Here is a 22,785-nt window from a genome sequence, read left to right as displayed (position 1 = left end):
GGCAGGTAGTGCAGGAGTCCTCTGTGTCCATCTCCCTTTCCAACAGATTTTCCATTTTGGATACTGTTGGGGTGTGATGGTTTCTCAGGGGAATGCAGCAAGAGCCAAGTCCATGGCACCATGAGTGACTCAGCTACACAGAGGAGGGGAAAAAAAGAGTGGGAGAGCAATAGTGATAGGGGATTCTATCATAAGGGGAACAGATAGACGTTTCTACAGCTGCAGACTTGACACCAGGATGGTATGTTGCCTCCCTGGTGCCAGGGTCAAGGATGTCACTAAGCAGCTACAGGTCATTCTGAAGGGGGAGGTTGAACAGGCAGAGGCTGTGGTCTATATCAGGGCAATGACATAGGTAAAGAGAGATGAAGTCCTGAAAGCAGAATACAGGGAGCCAGAAAATAAATTAAAAAGCAGGGCATCAAAGGTAGTAATCTCAGGATTACTCCCAGTGCCACATGCTAGCGAGATCAGAAATAGAAGAGTAGACCAAGTGAATGCATGGCTTAAGAGATGGTATAGGAGGGAGGGATTTAGTTTCCTGAGGCATTGGGGCTGGTTCTGGGGAAGATGGGACGTGTACAAGCTGGATGGGTTGCACCCCAGCAGGACTGGGACCAATATCCTCACAGGGTATTCACTAGTACTGTTGGGGAGGGTTTAAACTAGATTGGCAGGGGGATGGGAAGCACAAGAGAGGAAAACAAAGATAGGAATGAAAGACAGAAAAGTAGAAAGCAAAAGTGGAAGGCAGAGGATACAAGGGCTAGCAGCAAATAGGGCCATAGTACAAAAAAAAGTGTAAAAATGTTAAAAAGACAAGTCTAAAGGCACTGTATCTGAATGCAGAGAGCATTTTCAATAAGGTAGACGAGTTAACAGTGCAAGTAGATACCAACGGGTATGATGTGATTGCGATTATGGACACATGTCTGCAGGGTGACCAAGGCTGGGAACTAAATATCCAAGGGTACTCGATATTTAGGACGGACAGGCTAAAAGGAAAAGGAGGTGGTGTTGCATTGTTAGTTACGGATGAAATCAGTGCAATAGTGAGAGATAATATTGGCTCAGAAAATCTAGATGTAGAATCAGTCTAGGTGGAGCTAAGAAGCAACAAGGGGTGGAAAACATTAGTGGGAGTTGTCTATAGGCCTCCAAACAGTAGTAGTAAGGTACGGACAGTATTAAACAGGAAATTAGAGATGCATGTTACAAGGGTGCTACAATATTGATGGGTGACTTTAATCTACATATAGACTGGGCAAACCAAATTAGCAATAATACTGTGGTGGATGAATTCCTGGCGTGTGTATGAGATGGTTTTTTAGACCAGTATGTCGAGGAACCGACTAGGGAACAGGCTATCCTAGATTTGGTATTGTGCAATGAGAAGGGTTTAATTAATAATCTTGTTGTGCGGGATCCTTTAGAGAACAGTGACCATAACATGATAGAATTCTTCATTTGAATGGAAAGTGGAGTAAAAAAAATAAAAACAAAAAACTGCGGATGCTGGAAATCCAAAACAAAAACAGAATTACCTGGAAAAACTCAGCAGGTCTGGCAGCATCGGCGGAGAAGAATAAAGTTGACGTTTCGAGTCCTCATGACCCTTCAACAGACTGAGTAAAATTAGGAGAGGGGTGAAATATAAGCTGGTTTAAGGTTGGTGGGGGGGGGGGGGGAGAAGTTGGGGTGGGGGTTGTAGGGTGGCAAATGTAACCCCACTATTTAAAGACAGAAGGAGGGAGAAAACAGTGAATAACACTACCAGTAGCAGTGAAAATGCTATTATACAGGATGTGATAACAGGACACTTAGAAAATATCAATGGGATTAGACAAAGTCAACATGGATTTATGAAAGGGAAATCATGTTTGACAAACCTACTGGAGTTTTTTGAGGATGTAATTAACACAATAGGTTACAGAGAACCAGATTACGTGGTGTATTTGGATTTTCAGAAAGCTTTTGATAAAGTTCCACATAAGAGGTTAGTGTGTAAAATTAAAGCACATGGAATTGGGAGTAACATATTGGCATGGATTGAGAATTGGTTAACAGACAGGAAACAGAGTGTAGGAATAAATGGGTCTTTTTTGGAGTGGCAGGCAGTGACTAGTGGGGTACCGCAGGGATCAGTGCTTGGGCCCCAGCTATTCACAACATATATATCAATGATTTGGATGAGGGAACCAAATGTAATATTTCCAAGTTTGCTGACGACATGAAACTTGGTGGAAAAGTGAGTGATGAGGAGGGTGTTGAGAAGCTGCAAAGTGCTTTAGACATGTTGAGTGAGTGGACAAATACATGGCAGATGCAGTATAGCATGGATAAGTGTTGTTATCCACCTTGGTAGGAAAAACAAAATGGCAGAGTATTATTTAAATGGTGATAGATTGAGAAATGTTGATATACAAAGGGACCTGGGTGTCCTTGTACACCAATCACTGAAAGCAAGCATGCAGGTTCAGCAAGCAGTTAAGAAGGCAAATGGTATGTTGGCCTTCATTGTGAGAGGACTTCAGTACAGGAACAAGGATGTCTTACTGCAGCTGTACAGGTCCTTGGTGAGACCACACCTGAAGTATTGTGAGTATTGTCTCCTTACCTAAGAAAGGATACACTTACCATATAGGGAGTGCAGTGAAGTTCCACCAGACTGATTCCTGGGATGGCAGGATTGTTGTATGAGGAGAAATTGGGCCAACTAGGTCTGGAGTTTAGAAGAATGAGAGATCTCATTGAAACATATAAAGTTCTGACAGGGATGGACAGACTGGATGCAGGGATGATATTTCCTCTGTCTAGGGGGGTCTAGAACAAGGGGTCACAGTCTCAGGGTAGACCATTTAGGGCTGAGATGAGGAGAAACTTCTTCACTCAGAGGGTGGTGAACTTGTGGAATTATATGCCACAGAAGGCTGTGGAGGCCAAGTCACTAAATATATTTAAAAAGGAAACAGATACATTTCTGGACTCTTAAGGCGTCAAGGGGTATGGGGAGAATGTGGGAGTACGGCGTTGAGATGAGGACCAACCATGATCATACTGAATGGTGGAGCAGGCTCAAAAGGCCAAATGACCTATTGCCCCTATTTTCTATGTTTCTATGAGTAAATAAAAAGGAGAGTAGCAAAAGTAGATGTTAGTGTCCTGGAGATAGAGACAGGTGAAGTTAGCATTGTGAATGAGGAAATGGCAGAGAATTTGAACAAATATTGTGTTTTCACAATAGAAGACACAAATTACATACCGAAATGGAGGATAATCAACTGGCTAATAACAGTGAGGAACTTAAGGTATTTCATATCAGTGGAAAAAAAGTATTGGAGAACCTTAAGGGGCTACAAGCCGACAAATCTGCAGGATAAGGTGCCACTGAAAAGATTAATACACAAAATGAGGGCTCATGGAGTTGGGGTAATGTATTAGCATGGATGGAAAATTGGTTAATGAACAAGAAACAGAAAGTAGGGATAAACGGGGCATTTTCAATTTGGCAGGCTCTAACTGGTGGAGTACCTTAAGAATTAGTGTTGGGGTCTCAGCTATTTACAATCAATATTACTAACTTAGATGAGGAGACTGAAACTAATGTATCAAAGTTTGCTGACAATACAAAGTTATATGAGAATGTAAACTGAGCAGAATACAAAGAGACTGCAAAGAGATATCGACAGGCTAAATGAGCGGGCATCAAGCTAGCAAATACAGTATAATGGTGGGGAAAAGTGGTGGTGGAAATTTGGTAGTCAGAATAGAAAAGCAGAATATTTTTGAAAAGATATGAAACTTTTAAATGTTGATGTTCAGAGAGACTTGGGAGTATTCATACAAGGAACACAAAGTTAGCAATCAGGTACAGCATGCAATTAGGAAGGCAAATAGCATGTTGGCTTTTATTGCAAGGGGATTGGAGTAGAAGAATAAGGAAGTCTTTGTACAACTGCACAGTGCTTTGGAGTACTGTGCATTATTTTGGTATCCATATCTAGGGATGGATATACCTGCCATGGAGGCAGTACTGTGAAGGTTCACTAGATTGATTCCTGGAATGTGATGGTTGTCCTATCATGAGTAAATAGCACTTATACTCTCTGGAGTTTAGAGAAGAGAAAGATGATCTCACTGAAACATAGAAGCTTCTGAAGTAAACACAGAGTTGTTTCCCCTGGTTAGCAAATCTAGAAAATGGAAGCACAACCTCAAAATAAGGGATCAATCATTTAGGACTAAGATGAAGAGAAATTTCTTCACTCAGAGGGTTATGGACCTTTGGAATTGTCTGCCCCACAGAGTTGTGGCTGTGTCATCATTGAGTATATTCAAGACTGAGATTGATAGATTATTAATCCATCAGTGAATCAAGGAATATGGGGAGCAGGTTAGAAAGTGGAGTTGAGGAAGATGATCAAGCCTGATCATATTGAATGGCAGAGCAGGCTTGAGGGGCAGCATGGTCTACTCCTGCTCCTATTTCTTATTCTAGACAACTCAAGCAAGTGACTGACTCCACTGAACTCAAGAAGGTATCTACTGCATTCCTGAGTTTGTGACTTACCCATTCTCTCTCAGTTAATGCTGCCATTCTCCTTTATTCTCCTACTCCAAAGCACTGCTCCCAGCATCTACCCTCTTCCTCCCCCACTCTCAGCACCAGTCCCAGCTTATCTATTTTTTTATTCATTCATGGGATGTGTGCTTCGCTGGCTGGGCCAGCATTTATTATCCATCCCTAGTTGCCCTTGAGAAGGTGGTGGTAAGCTGCCTTCTTGAACCACTGCAGTCCATGTGGTGTAAGTACACCTACAGTGCTGTTAGGAAGGAAGTTCCAGGATTTTGCCCAAGCGACAGTGAAGGAACGGCGATATATTTGAAATCAGGGTGGTGAGTGGCTTGGAGGGGAACTTCCAGGTGGTGGCGTTCCCATCTGTCTGCTGCCCTTGTCCTTCTAGATAGTAGCGCTCATGGGTTTGGAAGGTGCTGTCTAAGGAGCCTTGATGAATTACTGCAGTGCATCTTGTAGATGGTACATCTTGTAGATGCTGCTACTGTGCATTGGTGGTGGAGGAAGTGAATGTTTGTGGATGTGGTGCCTATCAAGTAGGCTGCTTTGTCCTGGACGGTGTCAAGCTTCTCGAGTGTTGTGGGAGCTGCACTCATCCAGGCAAGTAGGGAGTATTCCATCACAGTCCTGACTTGTGCCTTGGAGATGGTGGACAGGCTTTGGGGAGTCAGGAAGTGAGTTACTCATCACAGAAGTCCTAGCCCCTGACCTGCTTTTGTCACCACAGTTTATATGTTTAGTCTAGTTCAGTTTCTGGTCAATGGTAACCCCCAGGATGTTGATAGTGGGGGATTCAGTGAAGGTGATGCCACTGAACGTCAAGGGGCATGCTTTAATTTCCTGTTTTTCTTTCCCATCATTGTCATCTAGTACCTTTTTAAACTGTAACTCATCGCTTTACACTGAAGAATATATTTAATGATACATGTAAGTCAGAACAAATGCCATAAATGAACAATTCACAGATTCTGTACAAAATACACAATTGCACTCATGCATTTTACATATCATTTAATTTACTGTCATCTTACTTACTTATAGTAGTTTTCCCAGAGGCTTCGGTATCTTCCCTGGCCAGACATATCAAACACAGTGAAGGACAATCTGAAATTGAACAAAGTAACCAACAGAAAAAAAAGTGATAGATAATAATGTATGATTACTTTAATTTAGTGAATGCTTGTTTTAATCTTTATCTATCCTAGCCACATGAAACTGTGAGCGGAGGACAAGTGCAAATACAGAGAAAAACCAAAAGAGAAGTTTGTGATCCCACTGGTTTAGTACATTGTTCTTTCATCTTTCAGGCTTGAGCCTGAATTCAGTCCACAATAATACCTCTGCCTGCCAATGGTAATGATGCTAACTAAAATGGATTGGGGAAGTCTCAATGGCCCACCACAGAAAATGTCCAGAATTTGGACATTTTTCTCCAGAGGCCACATAGATAGTGCAAAAGAAAAGAGGTGGGGCAGTGTGGGAAAAGAGGGAGCATTATTTATATAAATCCAGTTACTGTACCTGGATGTAGAGAATTTCTCCACACTAAATCCAATTGTCGGAAAAAGCTCCTCAGCTTGTGCCTGAAGAATAAGGGGAAAAGGTTTAAATCAATTTAAAACACTTAGTATATAGAGATTTTGTTTAACTATCCCTACCTTTTTACTTCAGATATCACATTTTATGGACACTGCAATCACAATGTGACATTCAGTAGTCTACTGAAGTGTAAATTAAAGAGACCTAGTTTCATTTCTCAATTTGTGCAACTTTTCCCTGCCCGCAGTGTGGATGCACTCTTGGGATAAGGAGAAGGAAAGTCACTTTGGGTTCTCATTCTTGTCCACTTTCCATTGACTCTGAAGAAGAGTCATACAGACTCGAAACATTCACTCTGTTTCTCTCTCCAGAGATCCTGCCAGACCTCTTGAGTTTTTTCAGCATTTTTAGTTTTTACTTCAGATTTCCAGCATCCACAGTATTTTGCTTTAATTCCAGTATTGACTCCTGCTGTGTTCACCTCTCCTGTAACCTCCAGTTTGAATTCTTCCAGTTTTCTGCCCCTCAAAATAAAACCTGAACAGGCATAACCAAAGGCATAATTCTTCATCCTCCTTGGCCTGCAGCTTTTGACACACCAACCTCTTTCAACAGTCTTCAGTCCAGCTCCAAGTGACTGTCTTCGATTGGTTCCACGCGTATCTATTCAAACAAAGCAAGAGTATCTCCAGCAATGTCTTCTCTTCTGTACAGCACCAATCATTTCCAGAGGCTCCCAGTAATCAACTTTTGAACCCTCAGCTTCTCAACCTACATAAGATGATAAGAAATAGGAGCAGGAGTAGGTCATACAGTCCCTCAAGCCTACTCTGGCATTTATCAAGCTGATGGCTGATCATCGATCTCAACTCCACTTTCACACCCAATCCCCATTATCCCTTCTTCCCCTTACGAATCCAAAAAGCAATCAAGGTTAGCCTTGGATATACTCAATGACTGAGCATGCACAGCCCTCTGACGTAGAGAATTCCAAAGATTCATAGACCTGAGTGAAAAAATGTCTTCTCATCTCAGTCCAAAATGGCCGACCCCTTATCCTGGATAATGCTAGTTCTAGACTCTCCAGCTAAGGGAAACAGCCTTTCAGTATATATCTTGTCAAGCCATCTCAGAATCTCATATGTTTCAATGAAATCACCTTTCATTCTTCTACACTCACAATATCTTCTGATAGAACAACCCTCTCATCCTGGGTGTCAATCAAGTGAACCTTCCTGCATCTCTTCAAAAACAAGTCTATCTTTAGGGACAGCGATTAAAACGGTACACAATACTCCAGGTGTGGTTTCACCAAAGCCCCGTACAATTTTTTTAAATATTCGCTCATGGGTTGTGGGTGTCGCTGGCTAGGCCAGCATTTATTTCCCATCCCTAATTCACCTTGAGAAGGTAGTGGTGAGCTGCTTCTTGAACCGCCGCAGTCCCTGTGGTGAGGTACAGTGCTGTTAAAGAGATAGTTCCAGGATTTTGACCCAGTGACAGTGAAGGAACAGCAATCTAGTTTTAAGTCAGGATGGTGTGTGACTTGAAGGGGTGTTTGCAAGTGGCAGTGTTCCCATGCATCTGCTGCCCTTGTTCTTCTAGGTGGTAGAGATCACAGGTTTGGAAGGTGCTTTTGAAGGAGCATTGGTGAATCACTGCAGTGCATCTTGTAGATGGTACACACTGCTACCACTATGTGTGAGTGGTGGAGCAGGTGAATACTTAAGGTGGTGCCAATCAAGTGGGTTGCTTTGTCCTGGATGGTGTTGAGCTTCTTGAGTGTTGTTGGAGCTGGATTCATCCAGACACAACTGCATCAAGACTTCCTTATTCTTGTACTCCAACCCCCTTACAATAAAGGCCAACATAACATTTGCCTTTTGAATTGTTTGCTGTACTTTCAGGTTAACTTTCTGTGTTTCATGTACTAGGTCACCCACATTCCTCTGAACAACAACCTTTAAAAGTTTCTCAGCATTTAAATTATTTTCTATTTTTCCTTTCAAAAACATTTCCCCACATTATACTCAATTCGCCATATTCTTGCCCACTCACTTAACCCAGCTATATCCCTTTGCAGCCTCTTTGGGCTGAACATTGCCACGGGCAATGGGGAACCGATCCCCTGCATTCTAGTAGAATGCCCGCCAGTTTAATGTTACGGGATGCGGCCAGTGAGCGGCAGCCAATTTGTAGGCCATCTCACAATTTACTATCCAATTAAGGACAGCGAGCGGGGTGCAGAAGGAGGGCCAATCAGAACGCCCAAAGTGAAGGGGAACCAGAAGCCCCATTGTGAAGGCTGTGTGCTGCTGATCTGAATGGAGCAAGAGATGGCAAAGGATGGAGGTACAATAATGATGATCTGACTAGCAGCCAATTCTTCCCCCCCAACACTACCTAGTGTATCCGTCTACAGGTACAGCATATCCATTTGCAAGCCTTTACAAGGGGATGGCCTGAGGATTGCCAGTTTAATCCTTCAAGATGAAAACTTCAAATTCACCTCATGGTGCCCTGACTCCCCACTATGCGCTTGCCTTCTGAGAGTAGACAAACTGCAAACAAAGCGGGGGCCCCATCTGCCTTTAGCAAAATTGCAGTCCATTCAAAAAATGCCTGCTAATTACATCAATAATTACTGTGACTATCTGGCTGCTGCTGCCAGGCACGTTGCCGTTACTGCTGCGCTCCTGCACTCCAGAAAATGCATGAGGAGGTGGGAACATGTCAGGAAGGCAACCTTTCGCTTTTTTTCCTAAATTTTCCAGCCACACCCAGCCTCCAGAGCCACCACCACGGGACTAGGAAAATTCTACCCTTTGCATCCTTCTTACAGGTTACTTTCACTTTACTTACCCCAACAGCATCATTGTCGTAATCCATGGGGTCAGCCAATGACATCCAGTTCTACCTCTTGACAGCCTCTCAAATCGCTCCCTTATCTCTTACATCCAGTTCAGCTGAACATCACACATAATCTGATAGTACTATGTTGACTTTTAAATGAACCTTTCATTATATGGAATTATATTATACTAAGGTAGTTAAAATAAAAATGTGTTTAAAATATTTATTTTAAGATAGCATAGTCGGGATTTATTTTATTTTTAAAAAATTTTAAGGGGAGGCGGTGACATAGTTGTAATGTCACTGGACTAGTAATCCAGAGAGGCAGGCTAATGGTCTGGGGACATGGGTTAAAATCCCACCATAACAGCTGGTGGAATTTAAATTCAATTAATAAATCTGGAATTAAAAACTAATCTCAGTAATGTGCCATGAAATTATCATGGATTGTTGTAAAAACCCACCTGGTTCACTAATGTCCTTTAGGGAAGGAAATCTGCCATCCTTATCTGGTCTGGCCCACAATGTGACTCCAGACCCACAGCAATGTTGTTGACTCTTAAATGCCCTCTGAAATGGCCTAACAAACCCCTCAATTGTATCAAACCACTACGAAGTCTAAAAGGAATGAAACCAGACAGACCACCTGGAATCAACCTAGGCACCAGAATCGACAGCAGCAAACCCAGTCCTGTCAACCCTACAAAGTCCTCCTTACTGACATCTAGGGGCCTGTGCCAAAATTGGGAGTGCTGTCCCACAGACAAGTCAAGCAACAGCCTGACATAGTCACCAAATCATACCTTATAGACTCTGTCCCAGACACCATCATCACCATCCCTGGGCAGGTCGACGAGAATGGTTCAAAAGACAGGAGACAGGAGACTTCATTTACATAGATAGTTTGGAGAAGCTGAGGTTATTCTCCTTACAGAATAGAAGGTTGAGAGGAGGTTTGGTAGAGGTATTCAAAATCATGAAGGTCTAGACAGAGTAGATAGAGAGAAACCATTCCTATTAATGGAAGGAGGAACTGGCGAACGGGAGGACATAGATTTAAGGTAATTGGCAAAAGAAACAAAGATAACATGAGGAAAAACTTTTATGCAGTGAGTGGTTACACTTTGGAATGCACTGCCTGAAAGGGTGATGGAGGCACATTCAAACTCGAGTTTCAAAAGGGAATTTGATAAGCACCCGAAAGAAAAAAAAAATGGCAGGGCTACAGTGTAAGTGCAGGGGAGCCAGACTAGCTAAATTGCTCTTGCAGAGAGTCAGCACGGGCTCGATAGGCCAAATGGCCTCCTTCTGTGCTGTAACCATTTTATGATTTAATGATTCAAGGCACAGCTGGATGTAACATGGCTTGCTCCATTAACATTACAAGCACAAATTGCTGTGAAGGATATCTTTGAATAAATTAGATATCAGTTTCTCCTGAACACGTTCTGAGCTCAATTATAATAACAACTAGCATTTATTTAGCACCTTTAATATAGTAAAATGTCCCAGGCACTTCACAAGAGTGCTATCAAAGAAAACTTGACAAAATTTGATACCGAGCCACATAAATGGGATATTAGGTCAGGTGGCCACAAACTTGGTAAAAATTTTAAGGAGCGTCTTTAAGGAGAAAAGAGAGGTGCAGAGGTTTATGGAAGGAATTCCAGAGTTCAGGATCTAGGAGCTAAAGACATGGCTGCCAATGTTGGAGCAATGAAAATCAGGTGCACAAAAGAGGCCAGAATTGGCTGAATGTAGAGAAGGTAGAACCTAAGAGTACAGCACTGCCCATGCAGAGAACACATGACCCACACCCAGGGTCAGTTGAGTGTTGGACAGAGTTGTGTGTACCAGCGAGCATGGAGACAGCTCCTAGCTTGTACCCTTTACTGTATATTTGTAAATAGCTCTAAGAGTCAATAAGGACCTACAATTAACCTACGTATGCCTATGAAGACTTCTTCAGACCTACCAAACTATAACCAACACCCTACAGCAAACGGGACCTCGCACATGTTAGGATACAAGGAGAAGAAGTTTTCATTAATTCAAGTTTACGGAGGTTGTACGGTGAGATTCCTGTCAGAACAGCATTGGAATGGTCGGGCCCAGAGGTAACAAAGGCACAGGTGAGGATTTCAATAGCAGGTAAGCTGAGGTACGGTGGAGATGGGCAACCTTATGGAGGTGGAGGTGGGCAGATCTGGTAATGGAGAGGATATGAAGTCAGAAGCTCAGCTGAGAGACAAATAGGATGGCAAGGTTTCAAATAGTCTATTCAGCCTCGGGCAGTAGCCAGGTAGAGGTATGGAGTTTGTGGGGCAGGAACCAAAGACAACAGCTTAGTTCTTCAGAATATTTAATTAGGGGAACTTCATGCTTGTCTAACACTGGATGTTGCAAAAGTGGCATGACAAATCAGAGGCAGTGGAGGGGTCGAGAGCGGCAGTGATGAGGTGCAGCTGGACATCATCAGCGTACTTCAGGAATTTCATGTGTTTTAGATGATATTGCTGAGGAGCTGCATGTAAATAATAGGAGGAGACAAAGGATAGGTCCTTGGGAAGTTCCAGATGTAACTGTACACAAGTAGCAGGAGGAGCCATTGCAGGAGATTCTCTGGCTATGACTGATTAGATAGTAATGGAGCCAGATAAGGGCAGCCTCATAAACAAGAGGAGAGGTGTTGGAGGAGCATGGCAGAGTCAACCACATCAAATGCTACAGGTTGTTCAAAAAAGATGAGGAAGGATAGTTCACCATGGCCACAGTCACATAGGATGTCAGTAGTGCATTTAACAAGGGCCATATCAGTGCTGTTGCAGGGCAGAAAACTGATTGGAGCTGCTCAAACGTGGAATTGTGGACAAGATGGTTACAGATTTAAGTAGGACTCTTTCTAAAGATTCTGGCCAGAATTTTTCCGTCAGCAAGTTGGGGGCGGGGCCCGCTCGCCAACGTGAAAATGATGCGGGATGATGTTGAGGCCATTGACAGGATAATTAAGCCACTTAAAGGACCTGCCCGTCCAACCTTAAGGCTGGTGGGCAGGCCAGGAGACCCAACGGGTTTCTGAAAAAGCATGAAACCTCATCCACTGGCGGGATGAGGTTTCAAGTCTATTTAAAAAATCTTTAATAAAGCTTTTGTCATATTTATTAACATGTCCCATCTCGTGTGACATTGTCACATGAGGGGGACATGTTAATAATTTTTTCATTATTTTATTTTTGAGGTTTATGAAACTTTCACTGATCTCCCTGAGACAGCACTTAGTCTCAGGGAGATGTGTGCTCTTTTGCGCGCATGCGCGAAAGAGCGCACTCTGACAGTTGGGGAATCCCTCCTCCCCCTGCACAGGAAGCGCATAGCACTTCTTGTCGGGCAGCCCGCTGGGCGGGCCTTAATTGGCCCGCCCACTTAAAATGGCGGCGGGGCCTGCTTCGGCGGTGGCGATCGGCTGCCCGCCTGCCGCCGAGCCGGTCGGGCCCGCCCGCCCATCAAGGGCAAAATTCTGCCCCCTGCTTCTTTTGCTTTGGTTGTGTCACATCACAGACTAACATCTGTATTCCGTCAACATTTATGAATGTGGTTAGCGCAAACTGAACCAGACATGACGTGCTGTTATGGTAGTCATGATATTGGAAATACTTATAAATGGAGATGATCTAAAGTTGTACTTTGAAGATTTCAAGTGATGGGGCTGTGACTATTTCTTTTGGCAGCTTGTTCCACTATGGGATTGTTCCTGGCAAGAAAGGTTGTGATACACTATATTGGAAACAAGTGGCCTTTGTAGTTTGTGTGGGTGCCTGCCTTATGTTTTGTCATTGCCAGGGGGCACTAGGTAATTACTTCTGTCAATTCCCACCAGTTCATTCCACATTTTATAGAACATAACCAGTTTCCTTTTCTCCCTCTTTGCTGTAGTGATTCCCATTCCAAATCTTTGATCAAGGATGTGACACTAGTGAATTTCCCATACTGATTCATGCAGAATCATGCATGTGTTTGGATTGCTTCCATCTTATTTATGTCTCTAGCCATATAAAGATCCCCCACACAGCTTGCATAATCCTAGACTGGACAAACAAGTTTGATAAGCTGCAACTCTAATATTTTTGTTTCAATACCAAAGATTCCTCCTCAGAAATTCAAAAACCCTGTTTGCTTTGGATATTATCTGCTGAATGTAAAATCCCCATTGAAGAATGTTTCGAAGATGAACCCCCAAGTATGCTGAAGAATTTGATTACAGCACTTACAGCTATCTGTTGGTGAACCCTATTTGTTGGTGATGCACATAACGTAGCATTTTTTGGCATTGAATACCATTGAAATTGGTCCTGCCATTGCTGCAATTCCAGAAGCTCATCTGGCAAGGAATTGATATGATTTTGAGTTTTCCCTGATGCGTAGACCACACAGTGATCTGCAAATAGTCTAATGCAACCATAATCATTTGGAAATTTAAAGCATTACTGTGTATCTCGCACTTCATTTGATTAATTGATTGATTTTATCTCAGAATAGCTTAAGAATGCAACCGCATTCTTTGCATCGCAGTTGTCCAGTAGAAGCCCCAAGTATGGGGTGCATTTTAGCAACACGCACTGATTTTAGTAGAACTCTCCGTACATAGAATACAAGTAAATGTACTTCACATGTATATTTATTTAAATGCATACTGCCATTCAATGTGAAAATTTACGATCTTTCTCCTTCACCAATGTTTGGAATGGTATGAATTTATCAACAAAAGACACATCTTAGTAAAGTTTATAGGTTTTTGACAGGCAATTGTTAGCAGTATTTTATCTTCATCAGAATGACTGTTAAGAAAATAAGAACATAAGGAGCAGGAGTATGCCATTAGGCCGTTCAAGCCTGTTCTCCCATTCAACACAACCATAGCTGATCTACCTCAACTCCACCTTCCTCCACTATCGCCATATACCTTAATTCCCTAAGTATTCAAAAACCTATCGATATCTGTCTTGAACATATTTAACAGCTAAGCATCCACGGTTTTAGGGGTAAAGAATTCCAAAGATCCTAATCCTATGAGTGAAGAAATTTTTCCTCATCTCTGTCCTGAATTGGCAATGAAATTTCTAAGTCTGTGAGCCCTAGTTTCAAACACAAAAGGCCAGGGGAAACAGCATCTGCCCTAAGAAGCCCTTTAAGAGCTTGATATGTTTCCATGAGACCACCTCTCATTCATCAAAATTCCAAGGAATAGAGCCCCAGCCTACTCAATTTCTCCTCAAAATGCAATTTTCTCATCCTAGGAATCAATCTAGTGAACCTTGGTTGCACTATCTTCGAGGCTGTTATATCCTTCCTTGGGTAAGGAGACCAAAACTGTACTTAGTACACAGGATGTGGTGTCACCAAAATTCTATACAATTACAGGAAGACTTCTCAGGCAAAACTGTAATCGAACATTGGGCTGCAACTAAATAGGAGATGGTTTGGCTACTGTCAAGGTACATTGCCATGAGAAAGAAAGATAGGGCAAACAGAACCAGAGCTCCCTGAATAAGAAAGAAATAGTGTAAGATGAAGCAGATAAGGGTGCAGATGTTAACTTGATTATATAAATGAGAACCAGGCTGAATACAGAAAGTTCAGAGGGCAAGTGAAAACGGAAATAAAGGGAACAATGAGAGAGTATGAGGAGCGACTGGCAGCTAACATCAAAAGAAATCCAACAGTCTTCTATGTGTATATAAATAGCAGGCAGATAATATGAGGATGGGTGGTGCCAATTAGCAACCAAAAAGGAGACTTACAACTAGTGACAAAGGGCATGGTTGAGGTACTAAGTGAGTACTTTGCATTTGTCCTTACCAAGGAAGAGGATACTGCCAAAGTCATAGTGAAAGAGGTAGCTGAAATGCTGAAAAGGCTAAAAATCAATAAAGAGGATGGACTAAAAAGACTGGCTGTACTTAAAGTTGATAAGTCACCAGGACCAGATGGGATGCATTCGAGGATGCTAAGGTAAGTAAGAGTGGAAATTGTGGAGGCACTGGCCATATCTTCCAATCCTTCATAGATCCAAGGGTGATGCCAGAGGACTAGAGAATTGCAAAATGTTAGAGCTTTGTTCAAAAAAGAGTGTAAGAATAAACCCAGTAAACCAGTCAGTTTAACCTCAGTGATGGGAAAGATTTTAGAAACAATAATCACAGGACAAAACTAATAGTCACTTGGGCAAGGATGGATCAATGAAGGAAAGATAGCACGGATTTGTAGAGGTATAATGTGTTTAACTAACCTGATTGAGCTTTTTAATGAGGTAAAAGAGAGTGTTGAATGAGGGTAATGCAGTTGATGTGATATGTATGGACTTCCAAAAGGTGCTTGATAAAGTGACACATAATAGGCTTGCCAGCAAAGTGAAGCCCATGGAATAAAAGGGACAGTGACAGCATGCTACAAAGTTGGCTGAAAAACAAGGTACTGAGAGTAGTGTGGACATTTGTTTCTCGGACTGGAGGAAAGTATACAGCGGTGTTCCCCAGGAGTTGATTCGAGGACCATTGTTTTTCTCGATATATATTGACTTGGACTTGGATGTACAGGACACAATTTCAAAATTTTCAGATGATACAAAACCTGGAAGTAAACTGTGAGGAGAACAGTGAAAGGCTTCAAGAGAATATAGACAGGCTTATGTGATGGTGGACATATGGCAGATAAAATTTGGTGCAGAGAAGTGCAAAAGAATGAGTAGAGGCAAAATAAAAGGCAGAATTTTAAAGGTGGTTCAGGAACAAATCATTGAAGATGACAGGGCAGGTTAAGAAAGTGGTTAAAAAGGCATATGGGATCAGGGCTTTATAAATACAGGAATAGAGTACAAAACTAAGAAGGTTATGATTAACCTTTATAAAACACTTATTTGGCCTCACCTGGAATATTGTGTCCAATTCAGGGCACTGCACTTTAGGATCGGCAGGAAACCCACCACCATATGCATCTCCTCCCTTCATCACTGATGTACCTTGACTGAAGTGTGTAATATCTACAGGATGCACTGCTGCACCAAGGCTCCTACATGGCAATAACATTGCCTCCAAGTTCCCCTCCAAGTCACATATCATCCTGACATGGAGATATATGACTATTCCTCCATGGTGACTGGGTCAAAATTCTGATAACTTCCTACCTTACAGCACTGTGGGAGTACTATACAGTCTGCAGAGGGTCAAGAAAGCAGCTTACTGCCACCTTAAGGGCAACTTGAGGTGGACAATAAATGCGGTGTTGTCAGCATAGGCAACAAACCAAAAATGAAGTAGTGAATGAATCTCCTCATAATATGGTACTGAAAGAAAAATGAATAGCACAGTGTCAAATACAACGAAATGTTTTCTTTAAAAAAATTTTTGCATAGATCCATAAGAATACAAGCCAAAGCTACACAGGTAACTGCATGAGGAAAGGGATAGCAACAACTGGCCAGTTAGGAGAACATTGGCAGGCTTTGAAGCCATTAAATCAAGCTGAAGAATTGCAGACAACATGCATCTTAGCATGCTGTAAGTAGGAGCTACAGGCCTGTGCAGGGGATCTCTACATTTTACTCCTAGAAGCATGTGATAATCCATCCACCTTTTAAAACAATATTATAGAACCATAGAAAAGTTACAGCACAGAAAGGGGCTTTCCAGCCCATCATGTGTGCACCAGCTGAAATGAAAAAGTAATAAAAATTTAACAAACACTTGCTGCCCATTTTAATCCCACCTTCCAGAACCTGCTCCCTAGCCTTGCAGGTTACAGCACTTTAGGTGCAGATCCAGGTGTCTTTTAAATGAGTTGAGGGTTTCTGCCTCCACCACCAAACCAGGCAGTGAATTGCAAACAACCGCCTCCCTCTGGGTGAAGACATTTTTCCTCAGGTCCCCTCTAATCCTGCTACCAATCACTTTAAATCTGTGCCAAAATATCAAAATATTTATTTTGGTGCTGCTATATCCTGACATCCAGTTCCTACTCTTTAGAAGAGACCTTTCCTACTGCTTCCAGACGCTATGATCACCCACTAAGTACTTTCACAACCCTCCACAGGATTCATTCAGATCCTTGCATCCTCTTCCATGATTCCCTTCTCCGGAAATCTTACTGTACCCTCTTCTCTTATGCTAGAATCTATTATTAAGGAGGTAGTAGTGGGACATTTAGAATATCATAATACAGTTAGGCAGAGTCAATATGGTTCTGTGAAGGGAAAGTTGTATTTGGCAAATTTATTAGAGCTCTTTAAGGATGTAACAAGAAGGGTAGATAAAGTGGAACACGTAGGTGTGTATTTGGATTTCCAAAAGGTATTTGATAAGGTTCCATGTAAAAGGTTACTGCACAAGAGAAGTGCCCAGGGTCTTGGTGGTGATTATATTAGCATGGAGAGGGGATTAGCTAACTAACAGGAAACAAAGAGTCGGGATAAATGGGTCATTTTCAGGTTGGCAAACTGTAATGAATGGAGTGCTACAAGGATCAGTGCTGGGACCTCAAGTATTTACAAACTATATTAACAGCTTGAATGAAGGGACGCCTGTATTGCAACCAAATTTGCTGATGGTACAAAGGTCGGCAGAAAAGCAAATTCTGAGGAGGATACAAAGAATCGGGAAAAGAATATAGAAAGGTTATGTGAGTGGGCAAAAATTTGGTAGACAGAGTATGATGTGGAAAAATGGGGTTGTCCACTTTGACAGGAGGAACAGAGAAGCAGAGTTCCCCAGCATCACAGATACCAGTCTTCAACCAATTCAATTCACTCCACGTGATATCAAGAAAGGGCTGAAGGCACTGGATACTGCAAAGACTATGGGCCCTGACAACATTTCAGCAATAGTACTGAAGAATTGTGCTCCAGGATTAGCTGCACCCCCAGCCAAGCTGCTCCAGTACAGCTACAACACTGGCATCGACCCAGCAATGTGGGAAATTGCCTAGGTATGTCCTGTCCACAAAAAGCAGGACAAATCCAACCAGGCCAATTACTATGCCATCAGTCAACTCTTGATCATCAGCAAAGTGATGGAAAGGGTCATCAACAGTGCTATCAAGTGACATTTACTCAGCAATACCCTGCTCACTGATGTTCAGTTTAGGTATCGTCAGGGCTACACAGCTCCTGATCTCCTTACAGCCTTGGTCGAAACATGGACAAATAAGCTGAAATCCAGAGGTGAGGTGAGAGTAACTGCCCTTTGTCATCAAGACAGCATTTGATTAAGTGTGGCATCAAGGAGCCTGAGCAAAACTGGACTCATTGGGAATCAGGGGGAAAACTCTCCACTGGCTGGAGTCATACCTAGCACAAAGGAAGATGGTTGTGGTTTTTGGAGATTAATCACCACTGCCCAGCCATCTTCAGCTGCTTCATCAATGACCTTCCTTCCATCATAAGGTCAGAAATGGGGATGTTCACTGAATTTGTGCAGTTTTCAGCACCATTCACAGCTCCTCAGAACATATACAGCAAGACCTGGAAAACGTTAAGGCTTGGGCTGTCAAATGACAAGTAACATTCATGCCACACATGTGCCGTACAATGACATCTCCAACAAGAGTGGATCTAACCATTTCCCCTTCACATTCAATGGCATTACCATCGCTGAATCTCACTCTATCGACATCTTGGGGGTTACCATTGACCAGAAACTGAACTGGACCTGCCATTTAAATGCTGTGGCTACAAGAGCTGGCCAGAGGCAAGGAATTCTGCCATGAGTAACTCACTTCCTGACTCCCTAAAGTCTGTCCACTATCTACAAGGTTCAAATCAGGAGTGCGATGGAATACTCTCCACTTTCCTGGATGAGTGTAGCTCCAACAGCACTCAAGAAGCTTGACACCATCCAGGAAAAAATAGCCCATTTGATTGGCACCTCATCCATCACCCTAAACATTCAGTCCCTCTTCCGCTGATACACAGTGGCAGCAGTATGTGACATCTACAAGATGCACTGCAGCAATTTACCAAACTTTGAGAAACCCACGACCACTACCACCTCAAAGGACAAGGGCAGCAGATGCATGAGAACACCACCACCTGCAAGCTCTCCTCCAACCCTCACCCCAACCTCACTTGGAACTATATTACCGTTCCTTCACTGTCAGTGGGTCAAAATCATGGAACCCACTTCCTACACCACAAGGCCTGCAGCATTTCAAGAAGGTGGCTCACCACCATCTTCTCAAGGACGATTGGAGATGGGCAATAAATGCTGGCCTAGCCAACTCGCGGAAAGAATTTTAAAAATAGTTAAATAGAGACAGACTGCAGAATGCTGCCATATGGAGGGTTCTTGGTGTCCTTGTTGCAGGTACAGCAAGTAACCAGGATGGTAAATGGAATGTTGGCTTTTGTTGCAAGTGGGATGGAGTATAAAACTAAGGAAGTCTTACTACAACTGTACTACAACACCGGCAAGACTACACCTGGAGTACTGTGTGCAGCTTTGGTCTCCTTATTTAAGGAAGGATATAATTACTTTGGAAGCAGTTCAGAGAAGGTTCACTAGGTTGATTCCTGGAAAGAAGGAGTTGTCTTATGAGGAAAGGTTCAGCCTATACTGATCAGAGTTTAGAAGAATGAAAGGTGATCTTATTGAAACATTTAGGATTCTGCTTGCAGGAATCTAGAACTAGGGGGCACAATTTAAAGATAAGGAGTATCCCAATTAGGAAGGAAAAGAGGAGGAATTTCTCCTCTCAATGGGTTGTTAGCCTTTGGAATTCTCTTCCGCAGAGAGCAGTGGAGGCTGGGTCTTTGAATATATTCAAGGTTGAATTAAACATATTATTGATTGATGAGGGAGTCAAGGGTTATGGAGGAAGGGCAAGAAAGTGCCGTTAAGGCCAAAATCAGATCAGCCATGATCCTATGATGGAGCAGTCACAACGGGCCGAATGATCTACTCCTTCCTACTTCTATGGTCTTATGATCAAGGAGGGGGACAGAAGTAAACCAAAAATCCAGAAGTAAACCAAAAATCCAGAAGCAGCATGTGAGGAAGAGGCAGACAGGAAGAGACTTCCAAGAGAAACAGATAGTGAAAAAATAAACAGAGGGTCAGTGAACACAACAGACTAAAAGTAGAAACAAGCAGTGAGGGAAAGAAAAAGTCAGTGCCTATGGCATGACAGAAAACAGTGAGAAAGTAAGGATTCAGCCTTCCAGTCAATGAAAACCACCTGTTTTTGCTGAATTTGTTTAAATTTATCATACAGTCAGCAACACAATTGACAATTTTGCAATTAAAAGTCAACTCCTCCAACCCCCCCACCCCAGGTTCTGAACAATCAATTGAGAACAAGCCAAGTATTTTAGGTCACATTCTCCTGTGCCTCCTCAATACTACCAAAGCCCTGTAGACCTCGCAGCTCTATTCAGAGCTCCATTGTTTTACCCTTCCACCAGAATAAACAAGCCTGCTAGTGAGATCTTGGGAATTTTTAGAAAATGCACTGGCTGTGTTTTCCACTTTGTCATCAGGAGTAACTAGCATTTGTTTCTTGCAGTCCTGCCTCAATTAGGACTCAATTCAAGAACTCCGAATCAGGTCAGCTTATACAAGCAGACTTTCCCTCAGAGAAGAGTACTTTTCATGACTAACACTCATTTTACTTTAATATAAAAGCAAAAAACTGCGGATGCTGGAAATCCAAAACAAAAATAAAAATACCTGGAAAAACTCAACTCGGCAGCATCTGCGGAGAGGAACACAGTTAACATTTCGAGTCCATATAATTCTTCAACAGAACTAAGTAAAAATAGAAGAGAGGTGAAATATAAGCTGATAAAAGCAAAGAACTGCGGATGCTGGAAATCCAAAACAAAAACAAAAACAAAAATACCTGGAAAAACTCAGCAGGTCTGGCAGCATCAGTGGAGAAGAGCACAGTCGACGTTTCGAGTCCTCATGACCCTTCAACAGAACTAAGTAAAAATAGGAAAGGGGTGAAATATAAGCTGGTTTAAGGGGGGGGGGGGTTGGGACAAGAAGAGCTAGGTAAAGGGCCAGTGATAGATGGAGATAACCAAAAGATGTCACAGACAAAAGGACAAAGAGGTGTTGAAGGTGGTGATATTATCTAAAGGAATGTGCTAATTAAGGGTAGAAAGCAGGACAAACAAGGTACAGATAGCTCTAGTGGGGGTGGGGTGAAGGAATCTAAAAAGGCTAAAAGGTAGAGATAAAACAATGGATGGAAATACATTTAAAAATAATGGAAGTAGGTGGGAAAAGAAAAATCTATATAAATTATTGGAAAAAACAAAAAGGAGGGGGAAAACACAGAAAAGGGGTGGGGATGGAGGAGAGAGTTCATGATCTAAAATTGTTGAACTCAATATTCAGTCTTGTTGCATTGTTCCAGTGAAGCTCAACGCAAACTGGAGGAACAGCACCTCATCTTCTGACTAGGCACTTTACAGCCTTCCGGACTGAATACTGAGTTCAACAATTTTAGATCATGAACTCTTATATAGCTCTCAAAGGCCAAAGCTGAAAATGTGAGCAACCCTGTCCCAAAGGCACCAACCAGCTGTCAGACTCCACCCACATTATCAGTGATTCGACCAGAGGTGGTGGCTGCTGTGGGAACCTGGCAGCTATTTATCTGAGTAGACAGCAGGGGAAATTTACCAGTCCTCTGAAGGGTTCCCAATATTGAAAAAGAAAGGGTCTGTAAATCTAGATTATCAACAGACTAGAAGGTAAGTAAGCTATTATAATGGCTTGAAGACCACTAGACAGAAAGAAGGGGTGGGGAATTGTGACGCCAGATGGGAAAGGGGAGTGGGGACAGATAGTGGGTTTCCACAACTTCTCAGGTCTTTTCATACGTGCTCTGCAATGGGCCTCATGAAAACAAAGGGGGGAATGTTCGCGCATGTCTGCCATTGCACGGCCAGGCAATTTTTTCAAAAGAGATGCTCCAAAGCGAGACACGCACACACCTTGGATGCTTCGATTCTTTCTCTAAAATGGAGTTGTGTAACAGTACCAGCCACTTAACTAAAAAGGTTTTAAGTTGTCAGACAAAGTCGATTCCTGAAATTTTATTGGAACATACATAACGTCGGACTGCAGCAAAGTCAATTGAATGTTCAAAACAAAAACAGAACTACCTGGAAAAACTCAGCAGGTCTGGTTTTTGTTATGGATTTCCAGCATCCGCAGTTTTTTGTTTTTATCAATTGAATGTTCGTTGTGTAAAAAGGTTGCAATTCTATATGGGGAAGGATAAACTACGCGCCCTTGATGGGGCGGGACAGGATGTATTTATAATACATGAATGAGGGGATTAATCGCCACGTTATCTTCCGTACTCACACTGGCAGGCTTCAAGCGGTTGATGATTGTGCTCTTCCCGCTGTTATCCAGCCCCAAGCAAAGGACGTTCACGTCCCTACGCTTCATCCTCAGCCAAACGGCTAATTTACCCAACAAACCCATGGTTGGATTGGGCAGCAGTGACCCGGCTCTCCTATTTGGTTGCCAGGTCGCGCTGCTCTCGCTTGTGTGTCTGCAGTGACGCCACTGCAAAACTCAACCTCACTGTACCTGCACCCGGGACCCAGGCATCAACTTTGCTGCTCTCACCCTGCGCTGAGATATCTACCCTGAAATAGAACAAGGTTGCAGCCTGGGGACAAGGAGGCAGGGGACACCATATGCCCCCTTTTTTTAAAACGGCATTCGTATTGCGCCTATGTTGCAATCAAACAGCGGCACATTCCAAGCTGGCTGCACCACCACAAAATACGGTTTTTCTGCCGGCTT

At 42.7% G+C, this 22,785-nt stretch overlaps 1 protein-coding gene across 1 annotated transcript in view; it reads right to left on the bottom strand.

The window, feature by feature from the left end:
• LOC144683705 (ADP-ribosylation factor-like protein 6) overlaps positions 1–22,458 on the bottom strand; it is a 61,705-nt gene extending 39,247 nt beyond the window's left edge. The window contains exons 1-3 of the mRNA XM_078547011.1: positions 22,336–22,458; positions 6,098–6,159; positions 5,612–5,680 (exon numbers count right to left, since the gene is read on the bottom strand). Coding sequence (XP_078403137.1) covers positions 5,612–5,680; positions 6,098–6,159; positions 22,336–22,458 — 254 coding nt within the window. The remainder of the gene's footprint in view (positions 1–5,611; positions 5,681–6,097; positions 6,160–22,335) is intronic.
• Positions 22,459–22,785: the final 327 nt, after the last annotated feature.

Source organism: Cetorhinus maximus, chromosome 8 (assembly GCF_964194155.1).
Source record: "Cetorhinus maximus chromosome 8, sCetMax3.hap1.1, whole genome shotgun sequence".
Lineage (NCBI taxonomy): Eukaryota > Metazoa > Chordata > Chondrichthyes > Lamniformes > Cetorhinidae > Cetorhinus > Cetorhinus maximus.
Note: the sequence above shows the minus strand (reverse complement) of the source record. Positions and strands in the feature narration are given on the sequence as shown.